This window comes from Clarias gariepinus, chromosome 3, assembly GCF_024256425.1.
Source record: "Clarias gariepinus isolate MV-2021 ecotype Netherlands chromosome 3, CGAR_prim_01v2, whole genome shotgun sequence".
NCBI classification, from domain to species: Eukaryota; Metazoa; Chordata; class Actinopteri; order Siluriformes; family Clariidae; genus Clarias; species Clarias gariepinus.
This window is the reverse complement of record NC_071102.1, coordinates 2672070-2692609: the sequence shown is the minus strand read 5'-3', so window position 1 is coordinate 2692609 and position 20540 is coordinate 2672070. Positions and strand designations below refer to the sequence as shown.

General features: G+C 37.9%; 1 protein-coding gene across 1 annotated transcript; it reads right to left on the bottom strand.

Moving 5' to 3' along the window:
* Nucleotides 1–1023: 1023 nt before the first annotated feature.
* c3h16orf87 (chromosome 3 C16orf87 homolog) lies at nt 1024–18439 on the bottom strand. Its single transcript, XM_053493424.1, has 4 exons — nt 18034–18439; nt 15898–15976; nt 5856–6035; nt 1024–2609 (listed from the first exon to the last, which is right to left on the bottom strand). The coding sequence occupies exons 1-4, from the start codon at nt 18097–18099 to the stop codon at nt 2491–2493; spliced, it is 444 nt and encodes a 147-aa protein (XP_053349399.1). The 5' UTR covers nt 18100–18439; the 3' UTR covers nt 1024–2490.
* Between the last annotated feature and the right edge of the window lie 2101 nt (nt 18440–20540).

The following is a 20540-nucleotide window of genomic DNA, read 5'->3' as shown; positions in this document are numbered from 1 at the left end:
CATCCGCAGATTTGTACCAGACGCTTTTATCTAAAGTCTGATCGTAACACTGAGCAGGTCAGGGTTCAGGATAAATAAATAAATAAATACAATTAGAGTCACAACCCATTTAATAAACCCAAGAGTCCAGTTTGAGCCAAATAAGTTTAGAGAACATCATCTCCTGGAGACATGGAGAGGATGTGCTATTATGATAGTATGATGGCATGCGATGATGTCATCTATAGAAAAAAATAAACTCAAGTATGAATCTCTAAATATATAAAATACACACGCAGGTCATAAAAATCATGTCAACATACAGTCAGCCAAAAAAATATATATACATATCAGGAAACGAAAACTACTTTAATATATAGTATTATGATAATAATATGAGATTATTATTATTATATTTATAGAATATACATCATTGTATTTTGTTTAGAATGATTTATCAGAAAGGCACTATATGTATGTGTGTATGTGTACGTACAGTATCTCTCTCTCATATACAGTATAAATACACACACACACAGTATGTATGTATGTATATAGAGCGCCTTTCTGATAAGTCGTTCTGGATTTAATAATAAGGATCCAGGAACAGTGAGAGCAGTAGGCGTGGCCTGTAGCGACGCATCGTTTCTGTTCTTTATCTGGTGCTATATAAAGATGTGACAGACGGAGCCTGAGAAACAGACCAAATATCCTAGTGTACATTCATTATTATTAGATTTTTTTTGTCTCTCATCCTAAGGGCGTCCAAACTCATCTTTTTTACTCAACTGTGATGTTGCTGAGCGCGACATGTGGACGTGACTAACATTCCTGTGAATGAGAAAGAGACGAGGGTTTATATCAGAGCAAGACAGAACTGGAGCTTTCAAAGCTGAGCTAAAGGGACAGAAGGACTGAAATGTGAACAGTCATTTATTTCTACAGATGAAAAAAACAGAGAGAGAGAGAGAGAGAGAGAGAGTGAGGAATGGTTATAATTAAATCCTCTATGATAATAAAAACAGCATTGAGACTTATACAGAATGTTTTTTCTCTGATGTTTATTATAGTCGTGGTAATTATTACACATGTATGATTTAACCGTTTGTAAAATAAACACTAATAAAAAAAAAGGCCATAAAACAGACGATGTGCGTAAATTAGTCTGGAAAAGCAATAATAAATAAAGTTCGTTTTCCAGCGTTAGCACGTTTCCCCCGACCCTGCCTGTTTGATCGGTTGCATTTACAAAGCTGAACGGCTCACAGGGACGAATTTAAAGGACATTTAATAAGCGGTTGATCAGCTTACAGCAGGCTGGGTGCGAGACACACACGAGACAGACGTCTTGAGAAAGGTTTGGGATCCGCGACCTCAGTGAAGAACACCTGGTTACACCTTGTGTTTAACATTCATGACCAACGAGTGAGAGACACTCAGGTGCCGCAAACCTCACGCTGGGGACGAGTGTGAAAGACTGCAAGCAGGGGTTCCCTCTGTCCAGTGTGGCACTTCCTCTGTCCAAGCAGGGGTCCTAAATATCCAGGGTCAGGGGCCAGTTTAGACCAGTTTGGGTGGCTTCTGCCTGATCTGGGTCTTCCTCCGTCCAGTCTGGGGTTTTCTTCTTCTTCTTCTTCTTCAGTCGTCACGCCACAAACTCATACTTATATTAAATCCTAACGTTCTAACAGATTTCTAGTTCACACTCGTCTCCAGTGGAAGACGCTGCACAGTCATAACCGAAGGATTAATGCAAGAACCTTTATAGGTGTTGCATTGTGATGTTGAAGTGAAATTCCAGCAAAAAAAAAAAAAAAAAAGCATCTGAGACATGTGGGCGGAGGAAGAGAGAGAAAAAAGCAGGGGGCGTGGCCTAAAGATTGACTGTTTCAAATATTATAGTTCACATTTGCTTTTTAATATATATTTTATATGAATATATTTTGTCATGCTTATGCAAAAAAAAAAAAGTAATGAAAAAAAAAAGGTAAATAAATAAAGTGTGTGTGTGTGTGTGTGTGTAAGATGCTAATCTGTTCGAGAAGCAAACCTCAGACAGCTGGCTGAACTGCGGGAATATAATTTCTGGCCTAAATATCCCTATAATACATTAAAAAGTTTTTAAAACTTTGTCCGTCTTAAAAAAATAAAAAAGGTGTGTCGTGAATGAGAACGAGACGTGCGCGTCATGTCGACAAATCAACTTGGATAAAAGGGGAAAAAAAAAAAAAAAACACTCCTTCTTTAAGACATTCTATAAAATTTGTTTAAAGATAAATAGAGAAGATTCCTACATGTCCATGTTTACAATATTTAAAGAATCGCTACGTTCCCTCGTGTTTCCCCGCGAGACTCCACGAACCGTCAGCCGTCTGAACAAAACGCTCGTCAGGCCCGACGTCACGTCCTCCTCCTCCTCCTCCTCCTCCAGGATACACACGTCACCCCCGAGGGCCGCGCAATACCAGTCCTGAACTTTCACCTGGCCGCGTGAGTGTGGCTCCGCCCCCTTTACAGGATCAGTCTCTGGCCCAGGATCTTACGGTTGATCTCGGCTAAAGCCACGGAGAACACGAAAGCCTTCTCGTCTGACAGGTTGGCGTAAATATCCACCTCCCGCTCCTGTTTCTCTGTGAAACGAACAACAGGACGATAAAATCAGCACAAAGAGAAACGAAGGAGTAATAAAAGAATGATTTTTATACAATTCCACTATTACATAACTGCACTTATCCACCTGAAGCAACATTACAAGGAAAAAACACACATTAAGAGAACTTGCAAATAATATAACGATCAAATGCTTCACAATCTAAAGCCTGAAAATGTTAGGAAAATTGTTTTTCTACAATAAATCCACTTTTACTTCTATACACTTTTTTCTTTATGGAATTAAAGGTACATACTGTAAAAGCAAAACAAGCAATAATAATAATAATAATAATAATAATAATAATAATAATAATAAATATATAAAGATAAAATACAGTAAGATAAATTCAGCACCTGATGTATCGAACACCAAATACTGAAGGAAATTAAACCTTACAATTAAAGAATAAATTCATCTTTTTGTGGTTTATGAGATATTTTTACATCTTAATACCTTTATATTTTTTAATTTTCATTTTGCTAATTCCATTCTTGTGCGATTTGAATTTCCATTTGAATTCTTTTTCATTTCATAACCTAATTACCAGATTAAAAGTTTAATTTATCTTTATTTGAATCGCATTCTCTAGCGTAAACGTTTCACAGCGTCATCATACTGTACTGTACCTGGTTGTGCTGCATGTGACGGATGAAATAAAAGATCGTTTGAATCCATTATAGTTAATAATTCACTGTTAAATGAGTTTGTAACGTCAGAGAAACTCCAGACCTTCACTCACATGTTCTCCCATCATGGTGTCACCAAGGTGCTGATAATAACTGCGTAACGTTAGTTATAGCTACGAAATGCTACGAAACAAGCACGGAGTAGACACGCGAGCGATTTACTCTCATCTTAATGAAACTTGCTCTTCTCTTCTATTTTCTCTGATTTATTTAACAGAAACCAAAGCTGAAAAAATACATTTCCATGTTTCCATGACAACCATCAGCTAAATGAGCTAGCTAGCTATCTAGCTAGCTAAGTAGATTGGAGCATGCTAACCATGAGTCGCGTGATGCTGGTTCAAATCTAAGGGGGAGGCGGGGTCTTTGATGGCGCTTACTTAGCCCCGCCCCTACATTCTATATTAAAATATTTGGTGTTTCAATTGGAAAATGTGTCTGATGTGTGTTAGTGCATCGTCTTTGGACTGTGTGTCCTGTGTGTGTACACACACAAACACAAACACACACACACACACACAAACACACACACACACACACACACACACACACACACACACACACACACACACACACACTTCTCTTATCAGAGAAAGACTTATTGCAGAGCAAATAAAGGTAAGAGCTCATTGTGTGTGTGTGTGTGTGTGTGTGTGTGTGTGTGTGTGTGTGTATACAGTATGTACTTAGTATGTAAAAATAAAATCTAGAAACAATGAGTAACGTTTCATTTCCTCTTGTGTATATAAAACTCTGCAGTTGAGCTAAGAACAGGTTTAAAGCTGAGAAATCTAACTTAACTGTCAGTGTGTGTGTGTGTGTGTATGTGTGTGTGTGTATGTGTGTGTGTGTGTGACTCAGACAGAAGAAAATGACTGCAATGTATGAAATGCATTTTTAAAAAACTTGGACTGAATGACTGGAACGATAATAAAAACATCTCTGTTTAACAAAAAAAGAAAATCCAGATGAATCATAATCACATTTTCCATCCCTGAGCTCATGCGGAGCGAGAACACACTGCGGCTGATGAGAACGCTCCACTCTCTGATGCAAAGACCAGCTTTTCTTTTCTTCGTTTAAAGAAATCGGATGAAGCGGCGGTGATGCGCGGGTTCTCCTCCCGTCTCGCTGGTTTCAGTGAGGTGTTTACAGTAAAAGAGGAAGGTGTTGAGGAGGAAATAAAGCAGCAGTGTGTGTGTGTGTGTGTGTGGGTAAAAAGTCACCGGGTAGAAGGGTGTAAACATAATTTCAAAAAAAAGATTTAACCCTGAAGAAGAAAGTGTGTGTGTGTGTGTGTGTGTGTGTGTGTGTGTGTGTGTGTGTGTGTGTGTGTGTGTGTGTGATCAGACAGGAGAGAAGGAGTGTGGCCAAAAACACAAAAAAGAACTGTATCCACAAAACCTCCTATTAAAGAAGATCAAACAGAGAAGATATGAGAAGAAGTGAGGGACGATAAAAAGAGACAAGAGTGACAGAAACAAAGGGAGATAAAGAGAGAGAGAGAAGAGAGTGAGATGGTAAAAGAGAGCAAGGTTGAAAGAGACATTAAAAGAGAGACTGAGAAAGAGACAAGAGGACAAAGAGAGATGTGAGTGTGAGACAGTAAAAGAGAGAGAGAGTAGGATGGAAAGACAGTAGGAAAGAGGGAGACGAAGATGGACCGAGACAGTAAAATAATGGGAGAGACAACTATAAAGATTCAGAGAGAGAGGAGGAGTGGAGAAGTAGTGGTAGTGAGACACTAAGATTATTGTGAGGAAGAGACAGGAACGAAGGAGATGAAGACAGATTGAGACAGAGAGAGAGAGAGAGAGAGAGAGAGAGAGAGAGAGAGATTTATAGACACAAAGAGAGAGAGAGAGAGAGAGAAAGAGTAGGAAATAGAGGGGTGAGACAGTAAAAGGCAAAGAGACAAACAGTAAAAGAAAGATTTCGAGAGAGACAGTGAGACAGAAAAAGAGCAAATAGAGCGAGACAAAATGGCTTGAGAGACACAGTGTGTGTGTGTGTGTGTGTGTGTGTGTGTGTGTGTGAAATATGAGAGTGGGAGAGAGACTGAGTAGGGAGAAGACATTACAAGGGGATTAAAGTGCGAGAGAGTGAGACATCGTGAGAGAGTTTAAAAGAGTGAGACAGTGAGAGAGTGAGAGAGAGTGAGACAGTGAGACAGTGCGAGAGAGAGTGAGACAGTGCGAGAGAGAGTGAGACAGTGCGAGAGAGAGTGAGACATCGTGAGAGAGTGCGAGAGAGTGAGACAGTGCGAGAGAGAGTGAGACATCGTGAGAGAGTGAGAGAGAGTGAGACAGTGCGAGAGAGTGAGACATCCATGACTGCACTATGATAAGATGAGGACGAGTCTGAAGCTCAGAGGAGGAGAAAAAGATTCTCCTACAGACGAGACATGCGGGGTCTCTTCTTCCTTGTGAAATCGTCCTGCGCATCCAAGTAACCTTAAACAATCCCCAGACGCGTACGCGAGGATTTATTCCACCGAACCGCGTGTGAAAGAGCCGGCGCGTCGGGAGCGAGCTCACCTTTCTCCTCCTCCTGCTTCTTCAAGCCAACGGTCTTCGGTCTGCCCCGCCCTCTCCGGATGGCATCCGATTGGCTGTTGGAGCGGGACCGCCTCCTGTTCTCCATGTCGTTAGTGGACGTTAAGTTGATCTTCTCCCTCCTTATTCTCTCCGGTCGTCTTCTTTTGGCATCTGATTTATCTGACGGGAGATTTAAGGAAATCAGAAGCAGATGCAAAGTCAAACATCTGTACGATAAAAAAATAAAAAGAACTGAAACGTTCTGCTTGAAAATATCTGCTTGATGATAAAACAAAAAAATTAAACAAAAGAACTCACAAATAGGGGGCGCCAGAGAGACGCATTTATTTACTTTTATTACTCTGATTCATTTCATTTAATTCTCTTATATGAACCAAATATCTGATTTTAAAGATAAAAACACGGTTTCATGTGAAAGAGGAACGTTTAATTCATTCACACACTATTTTACTTCAATGATTTTGTTTTGCTTGCGTGACTGAGACCTAATGACATCACACTCAGCTAAAAAGATGTGTAAACATACCAGTAAATGCCTTTTGTTCTTATTTTTCTAATTTAAAAAAAATTTTAATACAGAAAACAAAATAGTTGAATATTTTAAATTAACACAATTCAATGAATTAAATGTATATATATATTTATGTATATTACAAATATACATTCAGATAATTCTCCAGGCTGCAGGAACACACAAATAAACACCCTTTCTCTTCTAGTCAGAGCTCAAACAAGTACATCTGATTTTCCCCCTAATGTGACCTCATATATCATGACTCCGCCCCCCCTCAACCCACGACCCCGCTGCTGGTTCATGGTTTTTCCTTCCCTGGAGTTGGTCTGACCCAGTCGTCAAAACATCACAATTTGGCGTTCGTCACAGTCACAGTCACACCTGGAGCTCAGTGAGCAGCACATGTTGTCCCAGAAGTTGATGTGTTGGAAGGAGAACCAAAAAAAGAGCAAATGTGAGGATTTGTGACTTTGACGAGGACCAAATTGTGAAAGGTGTCAGAACACACACACATCATTATTGCCAAAGTGGGGACCTCCTCGATGTTACACAAGAGGTCATCGTTATGGCTGATGTTTGGGACGTGGGTGTTTCCCGTCCCTGCGTTCTGATGCGATCTGACGCCAGAACGCAGCTGGAACATTAAACACACACATTTTGGAGGTTCAATAATACAAGGTTTAAAAAGAAGTAGAACATAACACGTCAGCATTACATTTAAAATAGGATTTCTATGCTGTAAAGTTCAGGTTATTATCTCGCCGGTATATGGGCAGACTATCACAATGGCAGTGTTTTTTCAGTCTGTTAAATATGTCAGCGCCCCGCCTCCCGCCTGTCTCACTGCAGTGTGGCGTTTCTACACAATACTGCAGGAATCCTGATCTTGTCAATAACCTGCCCTAACAGGAAAGACTCTGTTCTGCAGCTCGTGTAAATCGCTCGTCTTCCTCCATGTCTTGGTTAGAATCTTGATGAAACACTTACACAGCAATAACGCACTGTTAACCCTGCAGCCTTAGCAGAAATTAAGTACTATATTTATTTCTTCATCAAGATCATTTCATCAGATTCAGATCCGAAACGGTGAATAAAAGCGAGCGAGCGAGGGCCGGCCGGCCAGCCGAAATAAAATCCTGACCCATTTGAATATCGAGCAGTTATTCTTAGCGTGAGCTCGGTAATAAATAGTCCATCCCGCTTAGAGAACAAGAAGCCGAGACTGAAACCTGAGCACTCGGAGCAGAAAATCTCTCTGAACACACTTCCTCTGCTGTAGAGGAAAAAGAGAGAAAGGAAAAAACAGCCATAACCTTCACTAGTCATGTCATGTAGTGAGGATGTCGGTTCGAGTGGAGCTCACGGTCTGGACTGCATTATGTAAAATAAAGAGCAGAATTTATTATGGATTTGATTGCAGTTTAAAGCTCTGCTACAAAGAGGCCTGTGTTTAACATTCCACTCATAACTGTGAGCCGGGCGTCAGCCAGCGGTTACACACACACACACACACAGCAGAAATATTCTCTTACAGTAAACTCAAAAACATCTCAAATACAGACGGGAGGAGGAGTGTGTTTGTGTTTCCTTTAGAGTCTAATCTCAAGCTCGACTTCCAACGTGTGGCACCGGGGAAAAAAACAACAACAACATGTTAATATAGATTTTAATTAAATAATGTCAGTATATATATATATTATTATTATTTTTTTTTCCATAAAAAAAGTTGTCAGAACTATGATCCCCAGGACTGTAAGAAGACTGTAATGAATGTAGATGAGAAAATAAGTTTCATCTAATTCTGTAAAGAATGAAAAAAAGAGCGGAATTGAATTTGGAATATTTTAGAACATTTCTATTTTAGGAATTTACACGTTAAGGACTTTTCTTTTCTTTTTTCCCTTCTTTGTTTAGCTTGGATTGTTTTGTGTTATATGTATACATTTGACTTTTATTTATAATGATATTGGGGTGAAAAAGTGAATTTTCAGATAGAATCACCTTTTTTTTTTTTACAACCCTTGAAGCGTCTTATCTTCTGACCCATGCTTCATTTTTTATAAATACGCGTACACATTTATATTTTTATCAGATAAAAAGGAACACATTTGCACTACAGTTTCATGTCCTTTTATGCCCGTAGTGTCTGTAACTTTTTAATTCAAATCTTTCAGTGATCTTAACGGTTAATCAGATGAAACTTGGACGATTTAAATTTCACATGAAAAGACAAACCTGAAAATGAGTATTATTATAAAATGATAAATTGATAAGATATTGCAGCATGAATTTGACCCGGTTACAGACACTACAGGTTTATTTGCCTTTTAAGCTTTAAACAAAAAACTATTTAAGCAACAATTTTACAGGTCAAACACTTCAATACTCAAAGAAATATGAATAATTAGCATTTTAAATGATCACTGTTTAAAGTGAGACAATATAACACTGAAAACTGGTCATTTTTGGGGCTCATATAAAATCTTCGATTTTTCGCAGATTAAAGTTTTATGTGAAGCAAAATCGATCCCTTCCATAAACTTCTGGAGTAGCTTCTTTTGGCCACAAACATTTTCTGTATTATACGTGCAACAATAAAAAAGAAAACAACAGCAACATTTTATTGTGGCTCAATTTTTAAACCATGTGTGTGTGTGTGTGTGTGTGTGTGTGTGTGTAATCAGAGCTGTAGTTTAGTGCTTTACTCGTGTTTTATGGCCATGAATCATTTCTCCCTTTTAAAGTTCACTTGCGTTAGATTTGTACTGCCTACTTTTATTCGGCAGAAACTCAAGGTTCCGTTCTTGGAAAAGTGTGTGTGTTATCGCTCGTCCTTTAATCCCGTAGTGAAGCTGAATCATTACGTGACCGAGGACGAGAGGAGACCAGGTGGAGAGATGTTCCAGCCTCGTCTTATTGTTCCAGTCTGATAAAAAAAAAAAAAAAAAACTAAAATCTTAACAGCTTTGCTCACATTCACAGAGTGATAAAATCAGATCTTCTGTCAAATATCTGATCAGTTTGGATCGGACCGGAGTCACTTTCTCACGTGGCCCTGAATCAGTTAAATATCTGGTGTGTGAGCCGAATGTGAACGTCAGAATATCAGACTAATGTTTCTGCGTTTGATTTCCAGTTTTTAACTTTAACCTTCCGTATATTTCATTCCTTTTTACGCGTTTTATTTTCTGTACATTTTATTATTTTATATTTGCAAACTTTCGCTCGTCTTCCTCTTCATTTTATTTTTTTTTGTCTGTAAATCTTTGCAAATTTTTTTTTTATTGTTATGTGGCTTTGATTAAACTTGTCTTACACTTTTATTTTTCAGGTCATCTGCAGTCGTGTAAGCATTTCATAAGGAGTCATACTTTGTACGGTTGTGTGTGTGTGTGCGTGCATGTGTGTGTATGTGAGTAAAAGTAGAATTTTAATTGTAGATAGGCTTCATCGACATGAAAACAAGAAGATAAGGAGTCACTAAACTCAGTCAGAAACCCGTCTGGAGCCGAGACGTGCAGGTCGTTTCAGCAGACAGTGTTGATATTAACGCCAGATACGCATCACTTCCTGTTATGAATGTGAACTGTCAAGACCGATTGATTCGAGCTGAGCAGGGGAAAAAAAAAAAAACATAACAAAAACACACGCACACACACACACACGCTTACAATCAGCTGAAAGTAGATGAATCACCCAGTTCCTGCTGCGCCGTGTCAGAGTTGTTGATCTCTCTCTCCCTCTCTCTTTCTCTCTCTATAGCTTTATTCTGCTTTAAGCCTTTAATTAATCACTCATTTAGAGTCGCGTTACAGTCGGAAAGACTAGGAATCACATCGCTTTCAGGAATTATTACTCACTGTTCAGAATCGTCTCGGTGTCCCCTGTAGAACTCTCCCTTAGACTCCAGATGATCGTGATGAAATAATAACTGCATCTATCCGTCATTTTGTATTTTATATCCAACTGGATAACACACGCGGCTCATACAGCCTCTCCTCATTATCTCACGCTCAGTGTTGATGAATTATATTCTAATAAAAAGTGGCGCAGCTTTAACACAAAACACAATTAAACCGTTTATCCTAATTACGGCCCTGACAATCAATCACGACTCGAACTACCGACATCAGGACGGGTCCAGGGTTCATTTATGTACTTATTTTCTTAATGACGCATTATAAAACATCCTCAGGCTTTGAAAGGCACAATATAAATTAATATTTTAATCAGAACATGCAATCATGACTGAGGATCCAGCCTCGAATTAAATAATCATGCAAATAAATGTGATTAAAATAAATAACAATAATAATGAAAGACACAACACACTGATTTATCACTCGGATTACATTTACATGCATTACTTTTATGAGGCTGATGATGCACTGTGAGAAAGCTCGGCTTTATATTAATGTGATCGTTCTAATTATGATACGTTAGTGTTTCTATTGGTCTTTTGCAGACACGGGGTTACCATGACGACCGTTACAATTAAGCCACTGTGTATTTCGATTGATAATTATATTTGGAGCCTTCTGTTCGGCTGAGCACTGATGAAGAAGGTTACATTTAAAAAGGATATAAATTGGCACATGTTTGATCCCTCATCATAACGTGATGACCTCAGAGTGTGTAGAAATATAAGCGGTAGCTTATCCAGCTACCTAATTTACCTACTTAAACCAATAGCTAACTAGTTGTTCTGGGGTTGAATCCCAAATAGCATTAGAGGGAAAGCTAGTGCACTATGTAGGGTGTACAATCCCTTGTTTCACAAACCCCATAGTGCCCTTGATCAGGATGATTTAGGAGCGATGACTAAGGAGTGTAGTTTAAGATGGGACAACGTCATCAGATGTGCTTTCTTGCTCAAAGTACTTCTGTGACTCGTTACGTAACATTCCTCTTGGTGTACAGACATGGGCGGGACCATCGCCGGCAGATGTTGTGATGTTGCATGCAAAGCATCTATAGTAACAGCTGGAGTACGGACGATGCTCGACATAAATAAACATAACAGATTAACAAAGATAAAAGAAATCTCAGGTCCTGAGGCACTTGGGTCATGCAGTTATCGGAAAAATAACCCTCGTCTATTTTGAGGGCGGTAACCACAACTGCACTTAAATATTTTCCCATCACAACATGCGGACGAGTGTTTTATCCCTTACTCACTACTTTATTAATATTACGCTAAAGATCATGCACATTGTTAATGTTAAATGAGACGATATCTAAGGTCTTAATATCAATTATTAATGTAAAAATAATCAATCATATTAGAGCAGTATGTGTCCTGTCTATATTTAGTGCGTCATTATGTTTCAACTGCACCAAAAAGCAGAAATATTCTCAACGCAGTCAGTGTTTAAAAATAAGAACAGTTAAAGCGGTAGACTTAAGATAGTTCCCTGTTTAACTTTTTTATCGAGTCGCCACCTCTCACTTCTCCAGCCGGGGCGGATCACACCGCGGCAGTAAGGACAGACATCCCGGGTTCTTATAAAGCCATAATGAAGCTAATGAGGCTGGCGAGGCCACGACGCTCTGAGCCGTAGGGGAGGAGGGAGAGCGCCGGAGAGGGGAGGGGAGGGGGGTTTAAGGGAGGGGAAGGGAGCGTTTTCAGGCAGGAATTAGTGAATTAGTGCGCCCTTCCCCCCTTCTCCACTCCACGTTACTCACTCAAGCAAACAGTGATTTCAACAAGAAGTCAGTAAAAGACTGGAGACACTCGAGACCCTGCAGTCACACCTGGACTCAACTCACACCGATAAAAATATACAACCTTTAAATATTAAACTGCTTCCGTGAAGATAAGATGTTTTAAGCTTCATTTATTTAGTTCCTATATCTACAGTTCAGCTGCTCATGAGGTATCCCAAGACCAGGGCATTCTGCTTAAATTACAGTCTAATAAGTTTTCTAAGTGTCACCTCTAAGTTAGACGTCATTACTGTTACGGCTCACATTTTGATTCAGAAATACGTCCCAGTGAAAATACTTTTTTTTTTGGTCATTTTTTTAAATTAATAAATAGCTTTAATTAAAAAAAATAATAATAAAAATTCCTTCTTGGATTAATAAAGTTCTTTAAATCTTGAGTCTTTTATTTTAATATTCATATGCAGCATTCTGAAAAACTGACTACAGTGTCTGATTTCTGAAAAATAAAATACAAAGCAAGAAAGAGTTTAAATAAAGTTAAATTCTATAATTATGTGTATTAATTATATAAACAATGTACAGGAACATACCAGTAAAATGTACACAAAAAACCTTAGAAATGTTTAATTTCTATTCATGTTTAAATCTCTGACAAAATATTTCAAATTTATTTTAAAAAACTTATTTTTATTAATAGCATCTGTAATGAATTTACAACTTTTTAAAACTTTTGTTTGGTTATTTATAAATTTCCTTTTTTCTCCAATTTTTTTCCTGAATAATTCAAAGTAGGCGGGGCTTGAGTCAGGAGAGGTCACTTCCCGAGTACCAATCAGAATGAACCATTTGCTCACATCTGTACTCTTTATAAGAGTGATGGGAAGTTTGCATCATTTTAGTGACTCAGTTCTTTGAATCTTGTTCATCAACATGATGGAATCTTTTTTTTAATCATTTTGTTCATTTCATTCTTTTGATCAGAAATAAAATTAAATGTTACATTTTCGATAAACAGACCCCCAACATGTCTACATACACAAATTTTGGCTATAGTTCCACTCTTTGGTCATGTGACTTTTAGACGCTATGCAGTGCAATAGATTCAGAAGAACGAATGACTCGGACCAGAAGACTCATGAGATAAACCGCTCATTTCTGTTTCCTGTATGTAATCTACGGAGGTTGAGGTTTTGTGATGCTTTGTGAACGAATCACTTTCCGAGACTACTTGTTCTTCAAAAAGGACAAATTGTTCATGAACGACCCATCACTACTTTAGAACGCTTCAGCTTGTAGGCAAGATGGCCGCCGTGTGTATCCTGCGGTCTTTTCGCGCATGTCTCGTACATTAAGTTAATGCAGTACCATGTGACCACGAATAAACAAACTACGCTTGAAACCGTCTCAAATTTTCATTCATTATGCTTATTCAGGTTGTGCGTTCTCCTATTAAGAGTTAGAATTGAATTTTTTTTTTAATTCCTATATATAGACATTGCAGCTGCGGAAAACGTTCGCACCTTTGCCAGAACCACAACAGCTCCAGAGCGTCAGATAAACAGGTTAGTGTAGACTCATACAGTCACTTACAGGCAACTGTCATGACTTGTAAAAACAAAACCTCGCATGATGTAATGAAAACCAAAGTCATTGTGAAAGCCCTGCTCCGTCATTCCTGCATGCTTTCTTTCCGGCGCTAGATCTACGACGGGATTAGCGACTGCACTGCCTTGAAGACACAGCTGCCAATCATTACATAATCAGACCCGCCCCCACACACCTGATCAGGAGGAAGATAAAATTGACTTTTTGGTAGAGTTTAAACAGAAATAAACCAACGTTAGGAAAATATCCCTTTGGATCGAACACGAACAATCACGAAGATTACGTATCTGTGTTTGAACCCGTGCTGCCGGAGGATTAAAATGATTCACTGTTTAAACTTCCTGTCAAGCACTTCAGTGCAGATTAAAACTGCTCATAAAAGTGGGAGAGGCACAACACCAGCACTGCCTCTCACCTCTGTAATGAGCTGAGATTTATTAACATTTCTTACATTCGAGTCATTATTTCTGAGCAAGACCTCGTGCTTAACTGCGGCCAAGAATAAAATCAAACATAATCTCATAACTCTAATGTTGGCTGAGAATAAAGAAGCAATTAAAGAAACATGAAAGTTCTTCTTAAAATAAAAGCAGACACACTGTATAAAGTGCATTTAAAAAAATTTTTTTTTTTTTTAAATTTAACATTTTTTTTAAAAGAGTATCCTGGAAATGTAATTCAAAAAGTGAAACTCGTACTATAGATTGATTAGAATCAATAATGTGACGTCTCTGGTTTAGGAGTGAATCACACTATTCAATTCAATTCAAGCGCTTTTAACGATGAACATTGTCTCAAAGCAGTGTAACAGAACACAAACAAAAAGCCTAGTGCAAAAAGTCCCAAAAATAATCCTAGACATGGTGTTACACTGGAACGCAGCAGTTACAGTCATCAGTTATTTCCTGAAGAGTTCTGCATGTGGTGGCTCTTGACGCAGTGACTCCAGCCTCGCTCCACGCCTTCTCACGTCTGCCGTCATCCCTGTTGCTTGTGCACACTTTTCCCTTTCAGTTAATTTTCCCTGAGCGTGTTTTAATACACCAGCTTCAGTGGCTAAGGCTCGGCAGTGAGTGCTGCATTTGAAACAATGCATATTCCACCCCCTGGAGATACAGCCGTCTCTTCTATTGCATTGGCAGCAATTTGGGAACGGCAGTTAGCCTAATCTGCATGTCTTTGGACTGTGGGAGAAAACCTGAGACCCTGGAGGAAACCCACCAAGCACGAGGAGAACATGCAAACTCCATGCACACGGATCACTTGATCTCTTTAGCTTTAATCATCGAAATTACAACAAAGTCTTGAAATATTTTACTTTATGTGTGATGGATCTAAAACATACGAGTTTTACTCATTAAATGATGAAACATTCATTTTTTTTAGGATGTACATTAAGTGTTGCAATGAGGAGAGCAGTGAATAAAACCTGCATATCTAATAACTCCCACAGTCACCCTATAAAAAGCATCCTGACTTAATAAATACACAAATCAAACCAAACCCATCATCATCATCATCATCATCATCATCCAAATGATTTCTAACATTCTTCATTCTTAAGGCTCCTACACTCTCGAGGTCTCACACCACGCTGCGAGCTGTCAAGGAAACTGATTCAGACCTACACCTCATTTCAACGCTGTAGATTTTTGTGCACACTGACAGAAAACAGGACATCTTACACACACACACACACACTCTCTCTTTCTCTCTCTGACTCTCGGAATTCACCACGACTCGGCACAACCGTGTAATGATCGAAAAAATTGAGTTGTCTTTTTACTATACAGTAACGTTAGCCCTCAGGGCAGCTTTTGGGGAGCGAGAGCAATCATGTGGATTAGATTTCACTTGTTTTGACCCGACTGTTCCTTTGCTATGAGCGTTAGGAATGTTTTAATGTTCACACTGACATGAGAATCCTAACACCACACATGAGCAAAAACCCTTATAATTAGAATCCAGTTTTAAACCAGACACACGTTCGGACACAGATATCTACTTCTGAAAGAACTGTAACTGTATATTTAGTACTTTGGGGCAATAATTCAGACCCCAAGCTGTGATTACGGATCCTGTAAAAGGCATCTTAAAGAACGCAGTTTAACATAAAATGGATAAATAAATTCAAAAAAGAAGAATGAAACAGAAGGGTTGTGTTGTGATGTACCAGTGCTTGATTATTATTATTATTATTATTGCTATTATTATTTAATAAAATAAAAGTGTTACCTATAGCAGGAGGCTCTCTGAGAAGCTTTCGGCTGATGAAGATGTAACCACAAGGGCACGACTTACAGGCCACAGGGATCTGATTAACCAAGGAAGGAAGAAACACACACACACACACACACAATACTGTTTACACTTTTTATAACACACTCCAATGCTTTAACATCCTGATTGCACAATGTTAACAGGATAACCGTATCACATCAGGTACAGAACAGATATTTACTCCCATCTTGATTATGGACTGCGTCACGTCAACCTTCGCTCCCGTTTAAATATTCATGGTGATGGTTTTTGGTGTGTGTCTGTGTGTGCACTGTAATGAAAATAACACCCTTCTCTCCATCATTACCACCTTCTACACCACCCCACCGCCCCTTCCCCCATCCTCAATCTCCCAGTACAGTGAAAATGACATGCATTAAACATTACAGTGACTAACTACCAACTTGTACAGTTTTTACACCGTGTACAAAAAAAGGCCAAGACTCATCGCATCCTGTTTATGCGGTTCTATTAAGTCATCCGAATTTCAGTACTTGTGAAATTTGCTGCGTTCGAATGCTGACTGTATTTACTGTCTGTTCTGGACGTCTTAATTCTTCGCTGTGATGATGAGGGGGGAAAAGGGGCACGCTTTTAAATTAGGCCTTAACACTAAGACATCACATGAAGAGGGTCTCTTACACACACTCAGATAAGACTTTTAATCTAAGATGGAAGACTGCAGTTTTGTTTTAACATTGTTTTAACTCATTTAAAATGAAAATTACACAGTTCTCTAGCACTTTCACGAGTTACAAAAGCTTATCCCAGCACAATTTGACTACTGAATATTTAAATAAACACTTAAGCAGATAAGATTTGACTATTAATTTGCAAATGGAATGATATCCAGCTTTTCATTATATTCTTACTGACCACAAAAAAAAGACCCAGGCACAATAAATCATCTCGATAAATAATCCTTACCAGCTCTGGATAAAAGAATATGAAGGCAAAAAGAGAAGGAGGAGGAGGAGGAGGTTTATAAGTCGACGTGAAATGTGAAAGCAGTGAAACAAGAAGTGGCCCAGAATCTGGGCATCCTGCCCTGCAGAAACCCAATAATGTGGCCTTGGCAGGCAGGAAATTCCACGTTGACGATGAGTTTTTAAGCAGGAATGATATGAAATTAGGACATAAAACTGTGTGTAATTAAATCAGAGGTAATATGAGACGTGGGTGGTGGTGGTGGGGGGGGGGGGGTGTTGCATTAAAAAGGAAATGAGCAGAGAGCACATTAGCCAAGGACATTATAGAATAGAAGGAAGTGTAACATAATGTAATATTAACGACATGATCAAGAGGCAGAATTATATACATGTATAATGAAATATATAAATAATCATGATCTGTGATGAGCATCATAAACAATGCAGATAAGATTTTATATATACATATATACACGTGTGTAAAATATATATATAAATAATTTTTTTTATTATAAAATATGTCTTAATGGATGAAAGATTCCAACAATAGAGCTACATTTGGAAAATCTGGACAGCAGGACCTCAACAATAAAGCCAGATTATTCTCATGTCTAAGATGGAAATCATACAAAGGAGTCCATATTTCATATTTCCATTAAGAGGAGGACTCAAGCTGGAATTTTATATTCTCTCCCTCTCTCTCTCTCCCTCTCCCTCTCTCTCTCACACACACACACACACACACACACACACACACACACACACACACAAATACAGAGCAAATACAGAATAATGAGTCAGAGCTGAAAATAATACACATAAACATGTAAAGACTGACTGATTGTCTGTGACATCAAAGGCATTTGTATCCGATCAGAGCTGGAATAGTAACAACAATGTTTCTTCTCCTGTCTGAACTTTTTTGTGCATATATGTTCGTCTATGTGTGTGTGTGTGTGTGTGTGAGTGTGTGAGTGAGAGAGTTCATTCTAATTACTAAAGAAGCCATTAAAAAAAAAATCCCCAGTTCTAAATTAAGCATGGACAAGCTCTCCCCCCAAACACACACACACACACACACTTCCAGATTAAACAATATCAACATCATCAGCCAAAAATGAAATAATGAAATAATGAAATAATAAAATAAATCAGCCCTCACCTGTTGGTCACACTCCGGACACGACTTAGTAGCCATTTTCACTTTTTTTACTTTATTTGCGGACATTATTTTGCTTTTAAAAATAAAAAATAAAGTCAAAAAACTGCGGAGAACGAAATAATCAAGTCGATCCTTCCTTTGCCTGTAATATCAGCCACTTCACACACACACTCTCACTCACACACACACTCGCGCGTGCGCGCGCGCATTCACATACACACACTCTCACACACTCGCTCACACATACAGACCTAAACGATTAATCAGCCCGAAACCCTAAAAAGAAGAAAAGAACTCCCGGTCATTTTTCCATATTATTCACACTGCACATGCGCAGTGCGGCTAAAAAAAAGATACAATGTAACCAAGAACATGCTGTTGATATTTCCTCTGTCTCTGTGCTATGTGACCCGCACTGCGCATGCGCATGCGCGGACCGCCACTACCGGGTCACGTGATACAGGAAACAATGAGCAGTCAGTTGAAAGCTTAGAGTGTTTATTTTAGTAGCATTTTCTTTTCTTTTTTTGTTATTTTGCATTTTTCTTCTAGGTATAAAAATGTTTTTATAAAGGCAGAGTAAGGAATGTTTTGGAGAACTGTAGACACATTTCTTTATACATTTTAATTTTGTCAATATCTAGATTTATTTGATAAAAAAACAAATTCTAATACTGTTTCCAAACAGTTCATATGTTTTAAAATATTATATATTTAGGTACTTTAATAAATAGGTACTTTTCTAATATTTCTGGTTGAAAACTAAGGTCAAAAGGATTTCTTTTTTTCTTCCTCAGCCCATCCCCCAACACACACTCAGACACACACACACACACACAGTTTTTCCTCACTGACTTGTATATTAAATCATCTAACCTTCACAGCCTAACCTTAATCCCAATCTTAACTCTCTAAACTTCTTGGTTTTATATATATATATATATATATATATATATATATATATATATATATATATATATTTATGTCTAATTAAAAACTCCAGATTGCATATTCCTGAAAAACACAACTAATACAAAATACTATAATAATATAGTTATAAAACAGCCTATAAAATTCATTTTAATCGACTGAACCCGGGGTTAATGTTACATATCCCTATAATTAAAGTAAACATCAAGAAATAAATCCAACCCTGCTTAGTTAAACGTGATTTATTCAGATTCTGCGCTGCTGTTGTTGGAGAAGTGCCGGCTCTCCAAACCTCAAACACTAACAGAAGAGTAACAGACGTCTGCTGAGAGTTCTCCATCAAGTTTCTCAAACAATAAAATCAAAATTACAAAAGCATTTGATCGAAATAGGTGCCATGGAGGTGTAGTGGTTAGCACTGTGGCCATGCACTTCCAAGGTAGGGGTTCAAGTCACACCTTTGTGTGTGTGTGTGTGTGTGTGTGTTCTGTGATGCCTTGGCACCCCGTCCAGGGATAGGCTCCACGCCTATGAGCTGTACAGAATAAGTGCCACATATCCAGATTGCCTGAGTTAAAGAGAAATAATTTAGAAAGCAATGACTTATATAGTGGTTGTTCAGTGTATTAAGGCTGATTTACTGATTGTAATGTGGTGGTTCAAGGCCCCTTAACCCTGTCTGATCCAGATGCACCAAATTTTGTCTCTGACCCCAGCATACTATTAAAAACTGGAATATGAGAATACGAGAAGAAAAAAGGATGTTACTGTGCAATAATGTACTGTGTGTGTATATATATATATATATATATATATATATATATATATATATATATATATATATATATATATATATATATATATATACATATGTGTGTGTGTGTGTGTGTGTGTGATGAATAAAGTCTGAGCTTAAAAACGTAAAGCTTAGATGTCCGTCTATATTCAGCACACAGTCATGACTTCTCTGCCTGTATAATGTTTTTTTCCTCAATAGCAGATCCCATCACTGCTCCCATAACGTACTCTATAATTGCTCTATATGTTGTCTGGTCTGTTGTATACGTAGAGCTTCATTTAATAACAGTTTTGCTGAATGTCTTTGTTCCTTCTGCTCGCAAGCTTTACACCTTTTTATTTTAACAAGATTCTCTGTTTTGGTTTGATATCAATCGCCCAGCCCAAGGAAACAGATTCCTTACAATTAAAAAAATGTTTTAAATTTGTTTTAATATACTCTACAACATTTAGAATAGAAGAATAAGATCACTCAGATCATGATTTGATCCGTCCACCAGATAGCAGTGTTTCAATTGATTTGAATTGATTATTTATTTAAAAAAAATTTTTTTATATATATTTATCATTATTACACAAATTACTGTAAATTACATTTGAAAACCTGTTTTATATTATTACAATCACAATGTAAGTGATTAATCTTGTAATCGATTTAATTTTTAAATTAGCTGATTTGCTAAATAATTAAAAATAAAATAAATTATTAAATTATTGGGTTGAAATCCCATTAATATTTACATGTGTACAGTCATTAACACTCATCTTGTTAATATTAT